Source organism: Salvelinus fontinalis, chromosome 34 (assembly GCF_029448725.1).
Source record: "Salvelinus fontinalis isolate EN_2023a chromosome 34, ASM2944872v1, whole genome shotgun sequence".
Classification (NCBI taxonomy): Eukaryota; Metazoa; Chordata; class Actinopteri; order Salmoniformes; family Salmonidae; genus Salvelinus; species Salvelinus fontinalis.
Genome location: NC_074698.1, coordinates 13,172,934 through 13,195,571, shown reverse-complemented (window position 1 = coordinate 13,195,571; position 22,638 = coordinate 13,172,934). Strand labels below are relative to the sequence as shown.

General features: G+C 42.7%; 3 protein-coding genes across 6 annotated transcripts in view; 1 reads left to right on the top strand and 2 right to left on the bottom strand.

Annotated features, from left to right (window-relative positions):
• The window catches only part of LOC129833175 (protein TANC2-like), a 131,736-nt gene extending 130,015 nt beyond the window's left edge, over nt 1-1,721 (bottom strand). For 3 of the 4 annotated variants that reach the window (XM_055897535.1, XM_055897536.1, XM_055897539.1), the window contains exon 1: nt 1,342-1,720. The gene's annotated coding sequence lies outside the window, so the exon portion shown is untranslated. Of the gene's footprint in view, nt 1-1,341 lie in introns of all 4 variants that reach the window. The other variant, XM_055897537.1, reaches the window with a different exon arrangement.
• An 11,665-nt stretch (nt 1,722-13,386) lies between these two features.
• On the top strand, nt 13,387-14,315 carry LOC129833174 (gamma-crystallin M3-like). The gene is made up of 3 exons (XM_055897533.1): nt 13,387-13,450; nt 13,637-13,876; nt 14,031-14,315. Exons 1-3 carry the CDS (start codon nt 13,424-13,426, stop codon nt 14,304-14,306), a joined length of 543 nt encoding a protein of 180 aa, XP_055753508.1. The 5' UTR covers nt 13,387-13,423; the 3' UTR covers nt 14,307-14,315.
• Nucleotides 14,316-16,531: 2,216 nt separating this feature from the next.
• On the bottom strand, nt 16,532-21,297 carry LOC129833173 (zinc finger BED domain-containing protein 4-like). The gene is made up of 3 exons (XM_055897532.1): nt 21,181-21,297; nt 20,273-20,617; nt 16,532-20,155 (listed from the first exon to the last, which is right to left on the bottom strand). Exons 1-3 carry the CDS (start codon nt 21,215-21,217, stop codon nt 18,543-18,545), a joined length of 1,995 nt encoding a protein of 664 aa, XP_055753507.1. The 5' UTR covers nt 21,218-21,297; the 3' UTR covers nt 16,532-18,542.
• Between the last annotated feature and the right edge of the window lie 1,341 nt (nt 21,298-22,638).

Below are 22,638 nucleotides of genomic sequence, written 5' to 3'. Positions count from 1 at the left end.
CAGTAACTAGCAAAGGATCATGGCCGATGTAGTCGATTTCATCCTGCCTGAGAGAGTCAACCCAACGCTGCTGGGTGCACATGCAAAGTGCATGCATGAGGGTGTGAGCCTCCCTTTGGCCTGCCAGTCCGTAATAGTTCTGTGTCAGCACGTGGTCCTGTGTGACCACAAATGTAGTAGTTAGAATGGATCAATATTTAATATCTCGATTTAGAGCAAAATATAAAAGATTTCACAATGGAGATCAAACAAATTTTAGAGCCCAAAACGGCAGTCATTTTTTTTTTAAGGCCGTTCTGTCGATCGTAATTTACATAGGCTTTCTAAATTGCCATAAATGTTTAATGGACAAAATAAACATGCGCGCGATAGCGCAGACACACATGCGGTCTGGTCAGCATGTTAGATTAATCGTTTTGAAGCGCAACGTTATTAAGGAAGGTTTTGGGAAACAACTCAGAGATTTAACTATGCTCCTACGAAGGTTCTAACGACGAATTTAGCCTTAAAGGGCCATTACTAAATTGTTCAACTTCATAATCTCCAGCACCACCCGAACATCAAGAAAACATAGAAACACGCCATTTGACATATGTTGATGTTGGTCTGGTGCTAGAGATTATGAAGATTATTATTATTTTTACATATCTCTTTTAAGATGCTTTTGGGAAACAGTTCTGTCACCACTGGAAATATAATTAACACACAACCCATCATGGCAGTAATGCATTCACAACCTCCATGCATTTTAAAGTAAACTGGTGCTAGGACATTGAATGCACAGAAATTAATAATTTATACATTTGGTTTACAAAGTAATTCAGCAAATGCCATGGTATAATTCATCAAGGGTATAATGACTCTTAATAACGTTACACAGCTTCTCTATTTAACTAACGTTAGCCGGGGGGGTAGCTGTCATTCTAACTTCAAAGATGTCCAGTAAGCCAGTTTGAGGCGTATGGCGATGGGATATTCGTCAATAAGAAATACACAAAAGGGGTTTCTTTGTGTAACTGAATGACCACATTGTTCACTGTGTGGCTTTAGGTAGTCCAACTAAATATAACTACAGTAAAAAACATGTTCGAAAAGAACATGGTTGTCAAATAGCGAATGCTAACTATGTTAGTTTGCTAGCTACCTGCAATACAATAGATGCTTGGGACTCTGCGATGCGGATATATAGCAAGCGCTAGCTAAGACAGTGCAGCACAGAAGACACCGAACGCTAAAGAACATCACATTATTTGGCTAGGACTAACGTTATTCAGCCAACTCATTCGAATTTCGTGTTTCAAATGTAAGATTACCTTATAATTGTCATTCGCTGTTACGTACCTTGATTTTATTTCACCTCCTCCACTGTCAAATAAGCCGAGGCAAGAACGTCCCACTGACCATTAAACCCGTGTCAGTTCGTATGTAAACGTCAGTGCAACGGCTAGCTAACGTTTCAGCAAGATTTCCAGTAAGCAGCTGGACCACAACACAGACTTTTCGAGCGAGCGTGCGTAAAGATTCGACGTATTCGATCGTTCCGTCCTTCTCCCACTGAGGTACCTCCTACTCCAGGTTTTGAGGAAGGAAAAAAATTCGGAATTGCGCTCAATTTGCCGCCAATAATAACCACCCAGTAAAGAAAAAATAACTATTTCATTACGCGACAGCATGAGAAGAACCAAACATTGCTACGAAGATGTTTGTGTGTGTTGAAAACGCTCTCATACAGTAGCATGAGGCGCGAGGGGCTGCTGAATTATTCATGAGGGGGCGGGTGCTCAGATCCTGCGTTCAAATACAAGTGGGAAGGTGGTATTTAGAAGGGTGCAATTGCAGCCCACAGTGTGGGGGCGTTCCTGCATGTGGGCATTCCTGAATCTACAGGAACTCCTCTCTATACTTTTATTGGTCCATTTTTAAGTTAGGACAGGCGGGAGGCAGGGACGCTCCAATACAGTAGGTGGCGTTAATGCACAATAACGTTGGATACCAGCTGCCGATAAACCCCACAGAAGAAGGGGCGGGGGGGGGCGACAATGGTAGCTAGCTAGCCATACAACAGTGGTAGACAGCGGGCACTGTTTTCCTGCAGTTCTGTTGACGAAAGCGAGGGCAGGTGTTCGGGATGCGGAAGTGAAGGACACTGTGTGCTAGCCAGCAAGTCCTAAGGAGGACTCCGGTACACAGCAGGTGGGAGGCGAGGGCGACACCGTGTGCTAGCTAACTAGCAAGCTAGCACACGGTGTTGCTAACTATTACGTTTGCTAGTTAGCTAGCACACGGTGTCGCCCTAGCCTCCCGTACGCTGTGCTGTAGACAGTGTCCTTCGCCCCCGCCTGTCGGACACAGTTTTCTCCAGTACACAGCAGACAGGAGGCAAGCGCAACACTGTGCGCTAACTAACTAGCAAGCTAGCACACAGTGTTGCTAACTAGAAAGCTAGCTAGCACATGCTGTCACCCTAGCCTCCCATCTGCTCTGCTAGCGGGAGGCGGGGGTGACCGGTAGACAGTGTCCTTCGCCCCCGCCTGTCAGGCACAGTTTTCTCCGGAACACAGCAGGCAGCAAGCTAACTAGTAAGCTAGCACATGGTGTTCTGTTCGGACACTGTTTACCCGCTAGCTAGCAAGGAGGACTCCAGTAGGCGGGAGTGATGATCGGGGGGGGGGGGTGTTCCTGCAGATGCAGGAAAGCCCACATGAAGGAATGCCCCATATTGCGGGCTGCAGTTGCACACTATTGGTATTTACAAAATACTGACTGGGAAAAATCCACTTGAACGCTCCTCCAACTCTATCATCCCTGAGCTCCGACTTCTCCCACATGCTGACCTCTCACCTAACCTACTAAGAAAATTAGGCTACCTCGACAACAGAATTTTCAGCAGTTAAATGCAACAACAAAATATTATTTATAAAAAATGGTTTTTGAACACTATAATTTGTTTACAAGCATGATAGTTGTACTTTTAGTTTATGCTTGACGCAGTTTGTTGGCCATTAGCCAATCAGCGTTACTCAATGAGTTCAAAGCATGCCTTCCATGGCTGGCCATGCCTTCCACCTGGCGACTCCAACCTTGGCCAACAGCCCCCCCCCCCCCCCCCCCCCCCCCCCCGCTGCTACTCGCCCAAGCCTCCCCAGCTTCTCCTTTACCCATATCCAGATAGCAGATGTTCTGAAAGAGCTGGAAAACCTGGACCCATACAAATCAGCTGGGCTTGACAATCTGGACCCCCTATTTCTGAAACTGTCCGCCGCCATTGTCGCACCCCCTATTACCAGCCTGTTCAACCTCTCCTTCGTATCATCTGAGATCCCCAAGGATTGGAAAGCTGCCGCTGTCATCCCCCTCTTCAAAGGGGGAGACACCCTGGACCCAAACTGTTACAGACCTATATCCATCCTGCCCTGCCTAGCTAAGGTCTTCGAAAGCCAAGTCAACAAACAGATCACTGACCATCTCGAATCCCACCGTACCTTCTCCGCTGTGCAATCCGGTTTCCGAGCCGGTCACGGGTGCACCTCAGCCACGCTCAAGGTACTAAACGATATCATAACCGCCATCGATAAAAGACATTACTGTGCAGCCGTCTTCATCGACCTGGCCAAGGCTTTCGACTCTGTCAATCACCATATTCTTATCGGCAGACTCAATAGCCTCGGTTTTTCTAATGACTGCCTTGCCTGGTTCACCAACTACTTTGCAGACAGAGTTCAGTGTGTCAAATCGGAGGGCATGCTGTCCGGTCCTCTGGCAGTCTCTATGGGGGTACCACAGGGTTCAATTCTCGGGCCGACTCTTTTCTCTGTATACATCAATGATGTTGCTCTTGCTGCGGGCGATTCCCTGATCCACCTCTACGCAGACGACACCATTCTGTATACTTCCGGCCCTTCCCTGGACACTGTGCTAACTAACCTCCAAACGAGCTTCAATGCCATACAACACTCCTTCCGTGGCCTCCAACTGCTCTTAAACGCTAGTAAAACCAAATGCATGCTTTTCAACCGTTCGCTGCCTGCACCCGCACGCCCGACTAGCATCACCACCCTGGACGGTTCCGACCTAGAATATGTGGACATCTATAAGTACCTAGGTGTCTGGCTAGACTGCAAACTCTCTTTCCAGACTCATATCAAACATCTCCAATCCAAAATCAAATCTAGAGTCGGCTTTCTATTCCGCAACAAAGCCTCCTTCACTCACGCCGCCAAACTTACCCTAGTAAAACTGACTATCCTACCGATCCTCGACTTCGGCGATGTCATCTACAAAATAGCTTCCAATACTCTACTCAGCAAACTGGATGCAGTTTATCACAGTGCCATCCGTTTTGTTACTAAAGCACCTTATACGACCCACCACTGCGACCTGTATGCCCTAGTCGGCTGGCCCTCGCTACATGTTCGTCGTCAGACCCACTGGCTCCAGGTCATCTACAAGGCTATGCTAGGTAAAGTGCCGCCTTATCTCAGTTCACTGGTCACGATGGCTACACCCACCCGTAGCACGCGCTCCAGCAGGTGTATCTCACTGATCATCCCTAAAGCCAAAACCTAATTTGGACGCCTTCCTTCCAGTTCTCTGCTGCCTGCGACTGGAACGAATTGCAAAAATCTCTGAAGTCGGAGACTTTTATCTCCCTCAACAACTTTAAAAATCTGCTATCCGAGCAGCTAACCGATCGCTGCAGCTGTACATAGTCCATCTGTAAACTACCCACCCAATTTACCTACCTCACCCCCATACTGCTTTTATTTATTTACTTTTCTGCTCTTTTGCACACCAGTATCTCTTCTTGCACATGATCATCTGATGATTTATCACTCCAGTGTTAATCTGCTAAATTGTAATATTTCGATTTATTGCCTACCTCATGCCTTTTGCACACATTGTATATAGATTCTCTTTTTTCTACCATGTTATTGACTTGTTTATTGTTTACTCCATGTGTAACTCTGTGTTGTTGTCTGTTCCCACTGCTATGCTTTATCTTGGCCAGGTCGCAGTTGCAAATGAGAACTTGTTCTCAACTAGCCTACCTGGTTAAATAAAGGTTAAATAAAAATAAAAAAAAATGTGCACGCATCCAACTAGTACTTACAACTTCACAACTGGTCATTTCCACCTTCCCACTTGGTTATGAATGCAGCATTGTCAAAGTAACCCACTGTAAAATACAAGGTCATGTCAATCAAATGTACATTACTTACAGAATAACTCTGTAGTAACAGCATTGTATGTACATAGAACCTGCTATGTAATTGAGGTTATTTACACAAGTGGAGGGAGGTCTGGTGGGTTACGTAGCCAGTGTCTCCAATCTCGGAATGGGTCATGCTGGCTTCGTCTGACACACACACTGCTGCAATTTCAGAGCTTTGTTTTGTCTAGGAAAGCTACCTCTTGATAAATACAGGCATTCATTTGACTTCTGGTTCATCCTTGCTTTGACTTGTCATGGAGATTTCTCATAGCGAAGATGATGATATCTGTCTGAGATCCACATACCTTGCTTTCTCCTGCTTTAGAAGTGTGTAATCTCTGTGAATCTTTGCGTGGGAAATACTATAATACTCACATATTGCAATACCCACATACTGTAGAGATGGAATACTACCATGTACAATCTAAGAAATGAACATCCTTTCACCCATCAAATCAAACTTTATTTGTCACATGCGCCGAATACAACAGGTGTAGATCTTACCGTGAAATGCTTGCTTTGCCAGTCACAAGTTGGAACATTAAGCTAACTATTTCCTAACTATTTGCTTTTTCTTTTGATTCAACTACCTCTTACTTATTATATATTACCAGAATGAATGTGATAAGATAATGAGGGTAGAGAAATTATGCCAAGTGTAGCCTACAGATCTAAAAGACAGAAATCAAATGATTTATTTTTGGAAAGAATGAAAACATCTGGATCAGTCCTAGGGGCTGATCAAACAACGGTTTCTGAAGGCCTCCACCCAGAGGTAAGGTGAAGAGAGACATGCAGATGAGGCTGGGATGCATTTCTGTGCTATCTTCTCATCATAATGCAAATGTATGAGTCCCTTATCACAAACCAGAGATGGGAATGCCTTTCTCTTGGTCTCTGGACTATGTTTGAGAGATGCCAATCGTTCATGGGAACACAGTGTACGAAATACATCTGGGGTTGGACATTAATTACCTAACAATGGCCTATTCCCTCTCAGTGGACTCAAACAAAAGATAGTTCTGTTCTAGAATGCCTTTATTATATTTTTGTAAGTCCTCCAAGGACCACACACATGCCATGCTGTCCAAAAAAATAGACACTATAACTGACTGAAGCCATTTTTGCAAACCCACTGAACCAGTTCTTCAGCACACAAATGAACCGTTGACAATACCGTGGCCTACAATCTTACTCTTTATGTAAATCAAGTGAATCATGTGACATGTCTGGTCAAAGTATCCACACACATCCTTCCATCTGTGATTTACATGCGAACACAGACTTACAAAGACACATTCCTTTTAAAATGCAATGTGTTGAGTCAAAAGACTGTGCCGGGCCAAAGTAATGGACAAAGTAAGAAAAAAGCCTAATGCAAAATAGATTAGATTCTCAGTTGTTCGGTGCCAATGCTTAATTGAATAAAACAGCGGTGATTGATAAGTCGGGTTTGCTGGCTGAGGCTTTGAACTGGCCTGAGAGAATGGATGGGATTTTAATGCTTTACCACAGTGTTTCCAAACCATTTCTTGCTTTAGACTGATGACCAGTTCCTCTGTGAAAGTCCCAAACCAGCTCTTAGCACCTTCAAATTGTGTTTATGATTACCAAGCTGTGCTGTTTGTTAGCTGCCTACACTAACATGTCTTAACATTTCTGTACACCCAAAACATTGTATTGAATGTGTCAAATTCTGTTTATTACGATGTCAATGCATCATTTGCATCTCTGCTCTATAACCTGGAGTATAGCCAAGTACAGAGACAGGTTATAGAAAAGAGGAATGCATTAAATGTGATTATGGAGCCAGGCAGGCAGATAATTACAATAAATAAATAAAAACACCCATAACATGGTAGTGACTTAGAGAGAACAGGGAATAAACTGTGCTTACTTAAATATTATTTGTTCGATATGTTAAACATTGTGCATTTCCCTGTAGATTTCAATAGATTGTTCTCCGTTTTACTGTAAAAGGTCCAAAATTCAACCTATCTTGATTTGAAATTGATACTAGAATTTCCTGGAGTCCAACTCCGCTCAACAGACAATGGCTGCCAGCACGCAGTAGGCAGCCGTTCCATCAACGTCAGTCGGTTGACATTGACTTATTGTTTTAAGTTGCTTCTGTTAATAAAAGTAAGACCTGAGAAGGTCACGAGCCCCATATATCTAGTTAAGGGAGCCCTAACAAAATGTCACTTTCCACCTGCGTGGAATGAAAAGGCAAACGCTGATGAAAAATTGAATGGGCTGTTTAAGGAATCTTCGACCCATCCTCCCACATCAATACAACCTGAGGCCAAATTGAATTACATGTAAGTCTCCTCACACAACACAACACACACACAGTAGGCCTCTCCATTCCTCTGAGACACATCTGCAACACACAAAATGATGAAGTTGTTTATGTGTCAAAGGTGGGTGTAGCTGGTGCATGGAAGTCAGGCGTAGGAGAGCAGAGATGAATGGACAAAGCACTTTACTTAGGCAATCATAATACAGAACGCAACCGCGTCACAACACAAAATGCCCAAAGAACAAGAAGAGGGAGCAAAGTACAAAACCCAAGTACACAGTACCGGCCGCCACAAAGCACGGGTAATAAAACAAAACCCGGCGCAAACCAGCCGGAAGCGTGCCTACCTTGACAATAAACAATACCCCACACAGACATGAGGGGAACAGAGGGTTAAATACACATGTGATTAGTAGGAGATGTAAACCAGGTGTGCAGGAAGATAAGACAAAACAAATGGAAAATGAAAGGTGGATCGGCGATGGCTAGAAGACCGGCGACATTGACCGCCGAACGCCGCCCGAACAAGGAGAGGAACCGACTTCAGCAGAAGTCGTGACATTACATTTGTTGGTTCCTTTGATCACAGGACAGATTACACATGCTCCAGACCCCAAGTCCCATTACACACACGTTCTTAAGGTCTATGTTTTTTTTCAGCATTTCCATTTTTAGCGCCATTAGGTCCCACAGGTGGGTATCGGGGACTACTGCAATAATATAAATTGTATGTCCTTTCTGCAAGAATGCACGTTTCATCCCCTTCTCCGAGTCAGATCTCCCTGGGTGTCTGACTATCTATTAATCTAGCCCGCCCAGTTCATTTATTTTGCCCTGGCCCCTGGAGAGGAAACCCTGCCAGCCCTCCCTGGATGGATTCAACAAAGCAACATGGCAAAGCAGGTTGCTGCTGTTACCTTCCTGTCCCCTGTTGAACCTCTCCTGAGTCCATGATTAAACAGTACGGTAGCCTTGGTAACAGGCTCAAAATATAAACAAACCTTAAGACTCACTCAAGCACAGTTTGATTCATTATTTGTCAATGATTTGTCATGTATCTAACATCATCTGTCATGTTTCTATGTCAGATTTAAGGGCTATGAAAATAAATCTTAAAACATTGATGTAAACATTCCCATAAACTATTGATCTAATGCCAATATCTAGTTAGGGGATTTAAGGCATGTCTATCAGATGAGTAGAGGAACAAGAGGTCTCCTAGCTTCAGGAGCTAGTTAGTAAATGCTTATGATTACTTTTGCTCACTGTATTGAGGCTGTGTGCCCTTAATCAGGAAAATTAAATCAGTTCAATTCAATCAGGTTGACTCTCATGACAACATTACTCTTCATGTTGAACTGAGTGGGTTATACAACATTTTGCAGAATTAGCCACAAGATAGCAGAAGGGAGGTTGAATATTTTGGGGAGTTTCGGATGTTGCGTATCCTGTTGGCATTCTCTTTCTTCCTTGGAAGAACCAACCTCAGGGGTGGTTGAGGTGACATTGGTGGAGCCCCCCTTTGTGGGTGCTGGAGATAGAAGGCTTATTTTGAGCTCCAGGCAGCATCCTTCCTATTGGTCCATGCCAGGTAAGCACCATCAGAGACTGGGGGCACATGCCAATTGATCCTGCTAATCATTTTATCCCACTCTGGTATATCTGTTTTGGAGGAATTTGGGCCAGCCATCAGTGTCACATCAAAAGTTGTGATTGAAATGGGTATAACTGCTAAATCATCTCTCTTCAGCAGGCACTGTCTTGTTATTTAAAAAAAATCTTGTCCTTAAATGTATCTTCATTGGTATGGTATGCACTATGTAGCCTGTGTAGGCATATGACTTTGCCATTGTGAAGGTCATTGTGAATGCAGTTCTTGACCATATGATTTATTTATTTACTACGGTTTTCATCATGACAACCTTGTGTCATTTCAGTGTGAATGGAGAGGAGGCTAGATTTCTCCCCAAATCATCCAATAAGGCATGCAAAAATGGTTTCATTTGAAGAGTGTCAGGTCAGGTCATACTGCACGCTGGTCCATAAAGTCTCTCACAGTCACTTTGTGTCTTCTCAACTTGATCAGTGGAACTTTAGTTGCTGTCTTGCTACTGTGACACAAGAATAAAGAGGGGCAAGTGTAACAGTTTAACTTTAGTCCGTCCCCTCGCCCCGACCCGGGCGCGAACCAGGGACCCTCTGCACACATCAACAACAGTCACCCACGAAGCATCGTTACCCATCGCTCCACAAAAGCCGCAGCCCTTGCAGAGCAAGGGGAACCACTACTTCTAGGTCTCAAAGCGGGTGACGTAACCGATTGAAACGCTATTAGCGCGCACCACCGCTAACTAGCTAGCCATTTCACATCCATTACACAAGGTGTCTTCTTTCTGAATGGTATGCAATAATGACAGTGTGTGTGCTCAGTGCATGTGTGATTCTGTTTGTTGGAGAGGTGATCATCACCACCACCAACTGTTAAAAAACATGTCATTCACCGCATGGCAACGGGGCAGCATAGCAACTAGTTGCTAGGGACTAGTGGTGCTGACGTGAGTCTCTGGCAAGCGAACCATTAAAAGGAGGAATTCCCATGGACAGTGGGCTATTGCATGCCACTTCCCTGTTGCCATGGTGACCAGCATATGGAGTTTGACGGTACAGACGACGGGGACCATTAGCTTCAGTGGAAGAGGGTCCTGGAGGGGGGTAGGATGTGGGCGTCTGTCTCATTGAAGGGCGAGATGCCAACACACACAAGTGAGGGTCAACACACACAAGTGAGGGTGTGGTAATTGTGACACCCTTTCTAGGTACCACCCAGTCTCCATTGGCACGGCTGACTTCACACTGATAACAATTATTATGCAAATGTCAGGACAGCAGCCAGGTGGATTTGGGTTTATTTTTGGATCAACACTGAGAATAGTGAATTATCTACAGGGCTGTACTTTCTGAATGCTTGGTGTTTTCCCTCTACACATACAGTAGTGTCTGTGTAAATGCATCTATTAGACAGGTTCAAACCACTGATTGTTTGGTGGTACAGTACATTTACCATTGAAGTCTTGTTTCAGTTTTGACTACAGTCAGTGGTAGGAAGGTAAGAGGACAATTGTCATCCCTATACCAGGACAGGAGGAGAGAAGTGGTGACCCTTTGCTGGCCTCCACTGGCATGAAGAGGAACAGGTGCCGAAAACCTCCACCAAATTCAACCAATTGTATGTTAGTCAGTCAGGTCCATGAAAAGGCTCTTGTAAAAGCCTATCTGGACATCAAGCTCCACATCCAAACATGGGGTTCTGTTTGAGAGGGAAAATCATGTATGGAGCTATTGTTTGATTGTGCAATGTGTAGAGAGATCATAAAAATAAAGAAAACAAAAAAGAAACAACGATTACCTTACTGGGGAAGAATGTTGCTTTTGGCCGGCAAATAATTGATTTAGTAGTGAACTAACTGCCCCTTCAGAGGAAGAGGAAGGACTGCATGAGGCCTTTATCAGCACAGTAGAGTGATGACCTGACCTGGCATAGCAAAACAATAGGTGACAAATTTAGCTCCACACCACACCTGTAAATATCTACAGTATCTATATACTGGATCTCTAACTGGATCGGTGCCTAGCACCGGGTCAATCCAGGCGGGTGTTTTTACATAAGAACCTTCCCAGCTGGTAACCCAGACTCCGCGGTACAATGCAACACGCCTGGTACTCCAAAGTATCTTGGGAATGTGCGATGTTAAAAATAGTTGGTACTTGATGCAAAGCAGAATATTTCCACCCTATAAAAAGCCCACACAGAGAATATGTGAAAGATGCAGGCAATGGCAGATATCCCTTCTAGCATGCCTTTCTCTGTCATCACAATGTGTGTGTGGGATATCTAAGAAGGGAGTGGTTAATAGAGAGATGGATTAGTAGAGAGGTGTGTGTGTGTGTGTGTGTGTGTGTGTGTGTGTGTGTGTGTGTGTGTGTGTGTGTGTGTGTGTGTGTGTGTGTGTGTGTGTGTGATTGCTTTGCCTAAATGAGCCCAGATTGTTTAACGTACATCAGGGGAAAATAGTATGTTTTCATAACCTCAATATTGTAAAAATTATCTTAATATGGACTTTTGGGGCCAGAGAATAAAATGGTGTGTGAATGAACTACTTTACTGTAAAATCTATAAAGTATTATAACAGTCTATAAAGTATTTTTGCGACTGCAATGCTGAAAATGTCCATATTGACTGACCTTCATGTCTTAAAGTAATGATGGACTGTCGTTTCTCTTTGCTTATTTGAGCTGTTCTTGCCATAATATGGATTTGGTCTTTTACCAAATAGGGATGTGTTAGGGATCTGTATAACCCCCCTACCTTGTCTCAACACAACTGATTGGCTTAACTTTTAAGAAGGTACATCTGTTAATTGAAATGCATTCCAGGTGAATACCTCATGAAGCTGGTTGAGAGAATGCCAAGAGCGTGCAAAGCTGTCATCAAGGCAAAAGGTGGTTATTTGAAGAATCTCAAATCTCAAATATATTTTGATTGGTTTAACACTTTTTTGGTTACTACATGATTCAATATGTGTTATTTCCGAATTTTGATGTCTTCACTATTATTCTACAATGTTAAAAATAGTAAAAATAAAGAATAACCCTTGAATGAGTAGGTGTTCTAAAACTTTTGACAGGTAGTTTAACATAATTGACACCGTCCATTCGATAGCTGATGCTTAGGGGGCATTCATTATCATCATTCAGACATTTCTATTTCCCAATAGTTGTTTTCATTTTTAACAGAAAGTGGTGGGATATCTAAGAAGGGAGTGGTTAATAGAGATGGATTAGTAGAGAGGTGTGTGTGTGTGTGTGTGTGTGTGTGTGTGTGTGTGTGTGTGTGTGTGTGTGTGTGTGTGTGTGTGTGTGTGTGTGTGTGTGTGTGTGTATGTGTATGATTGCTTTGCCTAAATGAGCTCAGAATGTAGATCAGGGGAAAATATTATGTATTCATAACATCAATATTGTAAAAACTATCTTAATATGGACTTTTGGGGGCAGAGAGTAAAATGGTGTGCGAATTAACTATACTGCAAAATCTATAAAGTATTATAACAGTCTATAAAGTATTATTAACTGTTATTAACTAGTTACATACCCTTTTATAAACCCTTTATAAAGGCTTCTTTAAAATAAGTGTTAACTATTTTCTTTTTAGTTTTTGTAAATCAAGAGAAATTAACAAATGTATGTATTTGAAATATTTTTTAAATACAATTGAAAGTTTTGTAACAATTTCTGTAGTATCGTGTTATGAACCATACATGTTAGTTAAGTAACAACTCACTTTTGATGATGTATTCACTGGTTAGGAATGTCAGTCTACGTGAAGTCCACTGAGGTTTACGAACGGTTAAATCAGCACACTGAATCAAAGATGAGTAATAATACATAGTTTAACCTAAAAGGTTAACCCCAGATTTTCACTCTATTCAATATATGTGATTTCTGCTAAATGTCTTTTAAAAATGAGCTTACAATATAACATTGAGCCATGTATCACCAATATTTAATAAAATAATATAACAAAACGTAGGGAAGTATTGTGCAATGTATTGTATGGAGAACATTCAATTTCAAGGCTGTTACTAGCTGTTGTAAACTCTCAAAAGGCTATAGGTTACTTTGTTTGAGAAACAGACAATTGAGAAACAGTCTTTCTAAAGACACTGAGGGATCCAGTCACTGGAAATGTGGACGTAACCTCAATGGCCTCTGCAGGCTTCTATAGCATGTTGCTGGGTCAGGGGTTTGAACAATGGAATTGGAATTCTTTAGGTTTGGTCAGGTATAAAAGAAAGGGTTAAACCAGGTAGGAATCAGTTCAGGAGCAGCAACCAGCAGCACAGTGAGCAAACATGTCCACCAGCATGAACATGGGCAGGGTAAGTTTAAAACCAAAATATATACTTTAATTTTCATATATTGTAATGTAAAAGACCTCTAGTGCTCTAGCACCCCCAACTACAACATTAAAGTTGAAGTGTGACTGAATAGCATTGCAAATGTCTCAAAAATGTTTGTTTCATAAAACATTTTAATTCCTAGAAATTATCCTTTTTTATTTTCAGGTCGTCTTCTACGAGGACGGGAACTTCCAGGGTCGTTCCTATGAGTGCAGCAGCGACTGCGCTGACATGTCCTCCTACCTGAGCAGGTGCCACTCCTGTAGGGTTCAGAGCGGCTGCTTCATGGTCTACGACCGCAACAACTACATGGGAAACCAGTACTTCATGAGGAGGGGAGAGTACTCTGACTTCCAGAGTATGATGGGAATGACTGATATCAGGTCCTGCCGCACGATCCCCATGGTAGGCCATATGATATTTAGTCTGCTGTTAACAGCCCCACTCCAAGTAGCTTTGTGAAGTCCATAATCACACAAATCATATTGGCTCTGTGAGCTTTTCAACAGTCTGATGTATTCAGTAATTCATTCAACATATTCTTATTTCCTACTAACAGCACAGAGGATCCTACAGAATGAGGATCTACGAGAGAGATAACTTCGGAGGTCAGATGCACGAGATGATGGATGACTGTGACTCCATCATGGACCGTTACCGTATGTCCGACTGCCAGTCCTGCAACGTGATGGATGGCCACTGGCTGATGTACGAGCAGCCCCACTTCAGAGGCAGGATGATTTACATGAGGCCCGGAGAGTACAGGAACTTCAGGGATATGGGCTTGAGTGGCATGAGGATCATGAGCATGAGGCGTATCACTGATATGTGCTAGATATGTTATGTTGACCAAATAAAAGTGATTGGTAATCCATAACAATTGAGTGTTCTACATAATTTCAATATTTGGTGTTTTGTGTTTACATATGTAGGTATGATATAATATAGGCCAATTATAAACACTACCGGTCAAAAGTTTTAGAACACCTACTCATTCAAGGGTTTTTCTTTATTTGTTACTATTTTCTACATAGTAGAATAATAGTGAAGACATCAAATCTGTGAAATAACACATATGGAAACATGTAGTAACCAAAAAAGTGTTAAACAATCAAAATATATTTTATATTTGAGATTCTTCAAATAGACACCCTTTGCCTTGATGACAGCTTTGCATGCTCTTGGCATTCTCTCAACCAGCTTCACCTGGAATGCTTTTCCAACAGTCTTGAAGGAGTTCCCACATATGCTGAGCACTTGTTGGCTGCTTTTCCTTCACTCTGCGGTCCGACTCATCCCAAACCATCTCAATTTGGTTGAGGTCGGGGAATTGTGGAGGCCAGGTCATCTGATGCAGCACTCCATCACTCTCCTTCTTGGTACAATAGCCTTTACACAGCCTGGAGGTGTGTTGAGTCATTGTCCTGTTGAAAAACAAATGATAGTCCCACTAAGCCCAAACCAGATGGGATGGCGTATCTCTGCAGAATGCTGTGGTAGCCATGCTAGTTAAGTGTGCCTCGAATTCTAAATGAATCACAGACAGTGTCATCAGCAAAGCACCCCCATACCATAACACCTCCTCCTCCATGCTTTACGGTGAGAAATACACATGATCATCCGTTCACCCACACGGCTTCTCACAAAGCTCGTGTTTCTTGGCACAAGCAAGTCTCTTCTTATTATTAGTGTCCTTTAGTAGTGATTTCTTTGCAGCAATTCAACCATGAAGGCCTGATTCGCACAGTCTCCTCTGAACAGTTGAGGTTGAGATGTGAATGTTACTTGAACTCTGTGAAGCATTTATTTGGGCCACAATTTCTGAGGCTGCTAACTCTAATGAAGAGGTAACTGCAGCAGAGGAAACTCTGGATCTTCCATTCCTGTGGCGGTCCTCATGAGAGCCAGTTTCATCATAGCGCTTGATTGTTTTTGCGACCGCGCTTTAAATTTTTTTCCAAGTTCTTGAAATGTTCCGTATTGACTGACCTTCAAGTCTTAAAGTAATGATGGACTGTCATTTCTCTTTGCTTATTTGAGCTGTTCTTGCCATAATATGGATTTGGTCTTTTACCAAATAAGGATATCTTCTGTACACCCACCCTACCTTGTTACAACACAACTGATTGGCTTAACTTTTAAGAAGGTACACCTGTTAATTGAAATGCATTCCAGGTGACTACCTCATGAAGCTGGTTGAGAGAATGCCAAGAGCATGCAAAGCTGTCATCAAGGCAAAGGGTGGCTATTTGAAGAATCTCAAATATAAAATATATTTTGATTGCTTAACATTTTTTTGGTTACTCCATTTGTGTTATTTCATAGTTTTGATGTCTTCACTAATATTCTGCAATGTTGAAAATAGTAAAAATAAAGAAAAACCCTAGAATAAGTAGGTGTTCTAAAACGTTTGACCGGTAGTATAATACAATTGACACCTTCCATTCGATAACTGATGTTAAGGGGGCATTCATCATCATCATTCAGACACGTCTATTTCCTAATAGTTGTTTTCATTTCTACCTGAAAGATATGCCTAACATTTAACTTCTACCCTCTTCCAGGGTATCCCAAACTCGGTCCTGGGACCCACCTGGGTGCACATTTTGGTTTTTGCATTACGTATTTACTGTCAAAAAGCATTGAAGTAAATACATGTAAATGAAGCCACAAAAGACTAAAATAGAGACTTCAGTTTGATAAATTACCCTCCAGCCATATTATTGGTCCTGTGTGGTTCAGTTGGAAATATTGTGGCGCTAGGTTTGTTTCCCTTAGGGATTACATATACCGAAGTGTATGTACTCACTGTAGCGTACATCACTTTGGATAAAAGTGTCTGCTAAATGGCATTTTATTACTAATATTAAAATATGTAACATTAGCAATATTGGTGTGATTTCTATGAAGCTCATGTTGTAAGTCATAGAACGATAATTGTTCATGGAGAACATCCCCCTCTGTATGTTTTCAACATAATCCTTATGACAGCCTGTTTGTGGTTGCGCTACACGTTACATATTTTTGATTTTCTTTTTACATTTCATGAAGACTTCCAAAAGCTCTCATTGGCAATTTAATTGTTTTTGTGTTCACATACAAAACACAAGGACATGCTCCATTAGTTGAAATCACCACCGTGCAACTGATTGTGGGTCCAAAGCATATGATGATGTTTTAATGGCCTCGCCTCATTGGAAAACTGTGTACTTCTTCTCAGTCCAAGTAAAGAAAATTAGCTCAAAATAGAGCTTATTTCAATCCACAAAATCGTGGGTGTTAGGGAGAAAACCTAAAAATGCGTGGAATAACAAGATTTTGCTGCAGTGATATCAGGCACACCATTGGCCAGCAGCATACCACCCTGCATACCACTACTGGCTTGCTTCTGAAGCTAAGCAGGGTTGGTTCTGGTCAGGCCCTGGATGGGAGACCAGATGCTGCTGGAAGTGGTGTTGGAGGGCCAGTAGGAGGCACTCTTTCCTCTGGTCTAAAAAATGTCCCAATGCCCCAGGGCAGTGATTGGAGACACTGCCCTGTGTAGGGTGCCGTCTTTCGGATGGGATGTTAAACGGGTGTCCTGACTCTCTGAGGTCATTAAAGATCCCATGGCACTTATCGTAAGAGTAGGGGTGTTAACCCCGGTGTCCTGGCTAAATTCCCAATCAGGCCCTCAAACCATCATGGTCACCTAATAATCCCCAGTTTACAATTGGCTCATTCATCACCCTCCTCTCCCTTGTAACTATTCCCCAGGTCGTTGCTGCAAATGAGAACGTGTTCTCAGTCAACTTACACGGTAAAATAAATAAAAATAAAATAAATTGGCAAAAACTCGACAAGAAGTATCTCTGATAAGACTGAAAGGCAAAAGCTCAACAGGATTCAGAGTAAAAAATTCATAGTAAAAACTTATCACCCCAACCAAAATGCTAAGTATCCTTGTACACATTTTACAGTGGCCTTCCCATTGAGCTTACATATTACAGTGAAATATGTATCGTTTTAAGAGTAAATTGAAAATCCAGTATTAATGTGTGCTCTTTACTTTTTAATGACTGGCTCAACAACTGTTCCATTGGCAAATAGTCTGGGTAGCCATTTGAGGTCTCCTTGGCAACCACTTCATTTATTCACCTGTTGTCAATTCAAACTTGGGCTCTCGAGTGGCACAATGATCTAAGACTCATCTCAGTGCAAGAGGTATCACTGCAATACCTGGTTCAAAACCAGGCTGCATCACATCTGGCTGTGATTGGGAGTCCCATAGGGCAGTGCACAATTGGCCCAGTGTTGTCTGGGTTAGGCCATCATTGTAAATATGAATGTGTTCTTAACTGACTTTCCTAGTGAAATAAAAAAAAACTGTGGAATGCCTCCAAGCAATTTCCCCCCATAATTTTCAAGCATGAACCTTTTCAAATGCACATTGCCCTTTGTAAGTGTCAATTGTAAGTCGTATACCAGCTACAGACATCCTTGTCTGACTTGCATACATCACTATTGTACCTTCAATGAAAATGCCATTTAGCATCATCCCCACCTGCATCAATAGGCATTGGATAAACCATCAGAAGTTAAATAATATTTTCTTGACCTTAAAAAGCACTCAAAAAACATCAAGAGAACTCCATACGTGGTGATATGAATGTGAAATAACATAAATTGCACAACAACCATCACGATTACATGACAATGCAAAATAGTATTCAGTGAGTTTTACAAATGTTTTAAAATATTTTTTTAACACTTATGGTGATTATGGCAATATTTAATTCAGTCCACCCAGTAATAAATAAAATTTAATTGAGAGCCATAAACGTACACCCAAGTGTGCAAGGTTGTTAGGCAGTGCAGCATTGTCCTCTAGTGGTCAAATGGCCTCCTGACAAATGTTCAAAATGTAAATGTAAGACCGCTTCTCTTTAAAAAAAAAAAAAAAGGCCATTTTAACATACTTTATACACAAACCAGGAAGAATACATTACAATGCATTCGGTATATTTAATAGTCCTATGTTACATACAGGCCAAACAGCATGAGAAGCACTGTGGATAGTATGCTGCTTGTGCTATACTAGACCTTTATTCAACAGCATTATCTGCTCTACAGCCTTCATACTGAGGCAACTCCTCTTTTTATTGAACACATCTCCAGCTTTGGTGAATATGCGCTCGCATGGCACAGACGAGGCGGGAACGCTGAGGTATTTCCGAGCCAGCTGGAACAGGTGCGGGTACACCTTGGAGTGCTTCTCCCAGTAGTGCATGGGGTTCTCCACTCGGTTCAGGTACGGGTCACTGAGGTAGTGTTGTACCTCAACCGCTGCATCCGCCGTGCTGCTCTGGACGCTCTGTGTCTCGCCCACTTTACTGTCAAACATCTCCCACAGACCCCCATCGTGGGACTTAGACGGAGATGTTGCCATGGAGATGGAAGCGGTTTCCATTGCCCAGGAGGAGGTGTGGGGTGATGTCGGGGAGGGTGTCGTTGACCCGGTGGTGGACGGCGGTAGAATGTCGTCCTTGTCCGGATTTATCCGGATTAATGAGGCGCACTCGGAGGTGAGGAGCTTCACCGCCTCCTGAGCGTAGCCTTGGTTCCCGAAGGCCAACATTTTGAAGCGCGGGTCTAGGAGAGCAGAGAGAGCCAGGATTTGCTCGGTCTCCACCATACTGCAGCTTGCCTGAAGCTCCCTCTGCAGGTTAGACGCCAGCTGTGTAGCCGTAGGGTGTATGATGGCCCCGTGCTTCTTCTCAAGGGTTATCTTCAGCATCCGGACAAGAGGAATGACCTTGGAGGCCGAGACGCGTTTCTCTGAGGCGAGCTCAGCTGTGGCCTGGTTGAAGGAACCCAGCACTCCGAGACACTGGTGGATGACCTCGTAGTCAGCAGATCCCAGAGGGATGATGTCCGTGTCCAGGGTGCTGAGAGCAGCAGCCACCGACTCCCTCTGATCAAAGATGCGTTCCAGCATAGAAAAGCTACTGTTCCATCTCGAGTCCACTTCCTGGATCAACTTCTGCTCCGGCCTGCCTAGCTGCCCCTGCACCTCGGCTAACCTCATCTCTGCGTTCTGATTCGACTTGAAGAAAGCCACGATAGCCCGCGCTTGGGAGCGGATGTCCTGCAGCTCCAAAGTAGACTCCATGGACCTCTTAATCACAAGGTTCAGGACGTGTGCAAAAGAGGGCAACTGGAGGATTCCTAATTTCTGAACCGTGGCTACCATATTTTCGCTGTTCTCTGTGACAAATGCAGCGACCCTGCTGTGGAGGCCCCAGCTCGCCACCAGTTGGTTTTTGGCCTCCTCAATGTGGATAACTTTGTGGTTTTCAGGCAGCTTAGAAATCCCAAGGAGGAAAGTGGATAACTGGGCATTTTCTGCTACCAAATGCCCTGTCACTGAAATGTAACTGTGCTTGTCTATAGATGTCCACATGTCCGAAGTCAGGCTGACAAAGTCAGAAATTACCATCTGAGATACAACATTATCATTGATGAATTCACACCGAGACCCCACCATTTTCTTCAGTGCTTGCTTGTTTGGAAGATTGTAGCTTGGGTCTAGCTTTTGGATGAAAGCAGTGAATCCCTCTTCCTCGACTACTGAAAATGGCTGGGTGTCTTTAACCAACATGTTGACTAGGGCATCATCCAGGTCCTCTTGTCTGGTGGTCCTGACTATGAAATTAAACAGTATAATCAATTCAAATTGAATTAGATGTACAATTAATGCTAATCTAAATATAATAATTGATTGAAACAGGATGAAAACTATCAATCCTAAAGGAAACATACCTTGGATGTGGTGTCCAGCAGCAGCATTGTTTGTAAACATTGAGTTTAGTCCTGTAGTACCAGAGTACGATGAGTGGACTCCAGAACTACTAATTATTGAGTTTGAGAACGTTGAGTGGACTCCAGATGTTGAGTTGCTTGTGCTTGAGTGGGCCCCAGATGTTGAGTTGCTGTACCAAGCCTCGCTTGGGTGCCTTGATCGTAGGTGCCTTAACATGGCAGAAGTGTTTTTGTTGAAGCTAAGCCGTTGTGAACAGAGGGCGCACTGGACCTTATTGGGTGTCACTAGAGTGAAGTGATCCCACACCAGTGAGAAGGCTCTCTTAAACTCAGTCATCGTAGGACCTGCAAAATAAAAAAGAAACAACTTTTCAATCATTTTGCCGCAGCAATGTAGTAAACAGATCGAAATGATTTTGGTTGCTGATGGGAAACAACTGTTACAATAGGTGCAAAAATTAGGCTTGTGTGAGCATAGGGTAACGTTATTAGACAACGTGTAGTGGGCGTGATTTACAATACGAAGGAAAAACAGGAAATCTAGCTAACGTTACATTTCTACGAATCTGAACAGCGCTTGTGTGTAGCTAGCTAGTTGGCTAGACACATAAACTTCAAACAGGGCAGAAAATGAAATAAAAAGATCAGGATTGGAAGTCACATAGCGTTACACCTTCAGCTGACATGATGGGGTTCACACGTCCGGTCTGTACTAGCCATAGAGATCCATTCTATTGCTATGGTGCTAGTAACTAGTTAACGTTAGCTAGCTGTGTGGGTATGTTGAGCAAGGCTTGGGTCTGCTGGACAAGGTAAATGTCGGACAAGTAGCTAGCGTAGTGTCTGTGTTTGGCATCGTCATTTTATTGTAAAACAACAGGAGTGCATGTTTGCAAATATTAACTTACCTTCTTTGATTATTCGTAATGTAAAATATATAGTCATTGAGCCCTGTGTGCTTCTGAGCGCGCGATTTGATGATGTACGTCGCAGAATTACGTCACCTCCAATTTTCGAACCGGTTTACTGCCAGCTGTTTTTACCGATTGAGTGGTTGCGTTCGAGCTCATGTCAAGTCCGATGGTCACCGCCTTTCAAAGTGAGTTACATTATGGGGATAACATTGTCCGACTTGCGCCTACATGTCGACTGCATGAACTTTACAGAAATAATGTGATCAAATGTCATTAAGTTTTGACTGCAGTCGACAGCAAGTTTCTGCAGTTGCTCTTCACCAATTTCATCCTGCAGCCATCGCATGAATTATGGGCGGCTCTCGTGTCAACCAGTCATTACAGTGTTGTTGTTTAACCCACCTGAATGTGACCAAAGACATGACTGAAACAGTAATTGATTGTACAATGAACACACATATGATTTCAGTTTGTGGGTGTAATATGGGGGTTGGAACAACGTTTATTTCGACATTGTCAAGAAAACTTTCTTTATTCACACTTACATGTTGATCTGAGCCTTGCTGTTGAAAACCACATTAGTGTCCAACTTTCAGATGTGATAGATGCGCCTCCCCTGACTTCACTTCTTGACTTGTCTTTCGCCTTACTACTCAAACGTGCCCAGTGTCTTTTCTAACATTAGCAAAAGTTGTTTCAAATCTTAGTTTCAAGTTTATTCATTTATTGACATCTATTGACAGTCTATATTGTAAACTTTTGTCACAGTTAGTCTATGTGCTGGGTCCGCTCATCCCAGACCATATAGGCTGGGCAATTAGGCTAGGCTTTGACTAAGATTTTTCACTTTAAAATGTATTCCAAACAAAAATCATTGATTTCAAAGTTTAACAAACCATACAATTCTATGCACAAGGACAACTTTGAACAATTTGCACAGAACATTTCACAAAAGCACATTCACTGGAATAACTGTGCAGATGCAAAGTAACAGAATTATGGTAAAATCTCCCCCAGTTTTTTATGCGACCAGATTTAAAAAATATATATCTGCTCTGAATTAAAATTCAAAGATGTCTGCAGAAAGAATGGGATGTCAGCTATGACATGACACCTTGAGTTTGAAAACATCTATTTTGGTTATTGAATTACAGTAGGTGAAGTGGATTTACATCCGGTAACGGTATTAAGGTAACAGAATTACATCATGGGTCCCTGATCTGTACTATACAGAAATGCATTATTATGGAAAGGCAAATCTTAATGCTACAGCATGCAATGACATTCTAGATGATTCTGTGCTTTGTGGCAACAGTTTGGAGAAGACCCTTTCCTGTTTCAGCATGACAATGCCCCCGTGCATAAAGCGAGGTCCATACAGAAACCGTTTGTTGAGATCGATGTGGTTGAACTTGACTGGCCTGCACAAAGCCCTGACCTCAACCCCATCGA

Coding starts and splice junctions, on each gene's coding strand:
- LOC129833173 (XM_055897532.1), bottom strand. CDS start 21,217: ATGACTATATATTTTACATTACGAATAATCAAAGAAG. Junction 20,618..21,180: donor ATTACGAATAATCAAAGAAG/GTAAGTTAATAT, acceptor TTTATTTTGCAG/GTCCTACGATGACTGAGTTT. Junction 20,156..20,272: donor TGCTGGACACCACATCCAAG/GTATGTTTCCTT, acceptor TTAATTTCATAG/TCAGGACCACCAGACAAGAG.
- LOC129833174 (XM_055897533.1), top strand. CDS start 13,424: ATGTCCACCAGCATGAACATGGGCAGG. Junction 13,451..13,636: donor CCAGCATGAACATGGGCAGG/GTAAGTTTAAAA, acceptor TTTTATTTTCAG/GTCGTCTTCTACGAGGACGG. Junction 13,877..14,030: donor CCTGCCGCACGATCCCCATG/GTAGGCCATATG, acceptor TCCTACTAACAG/CACAGAGGATCCTACAGAAT.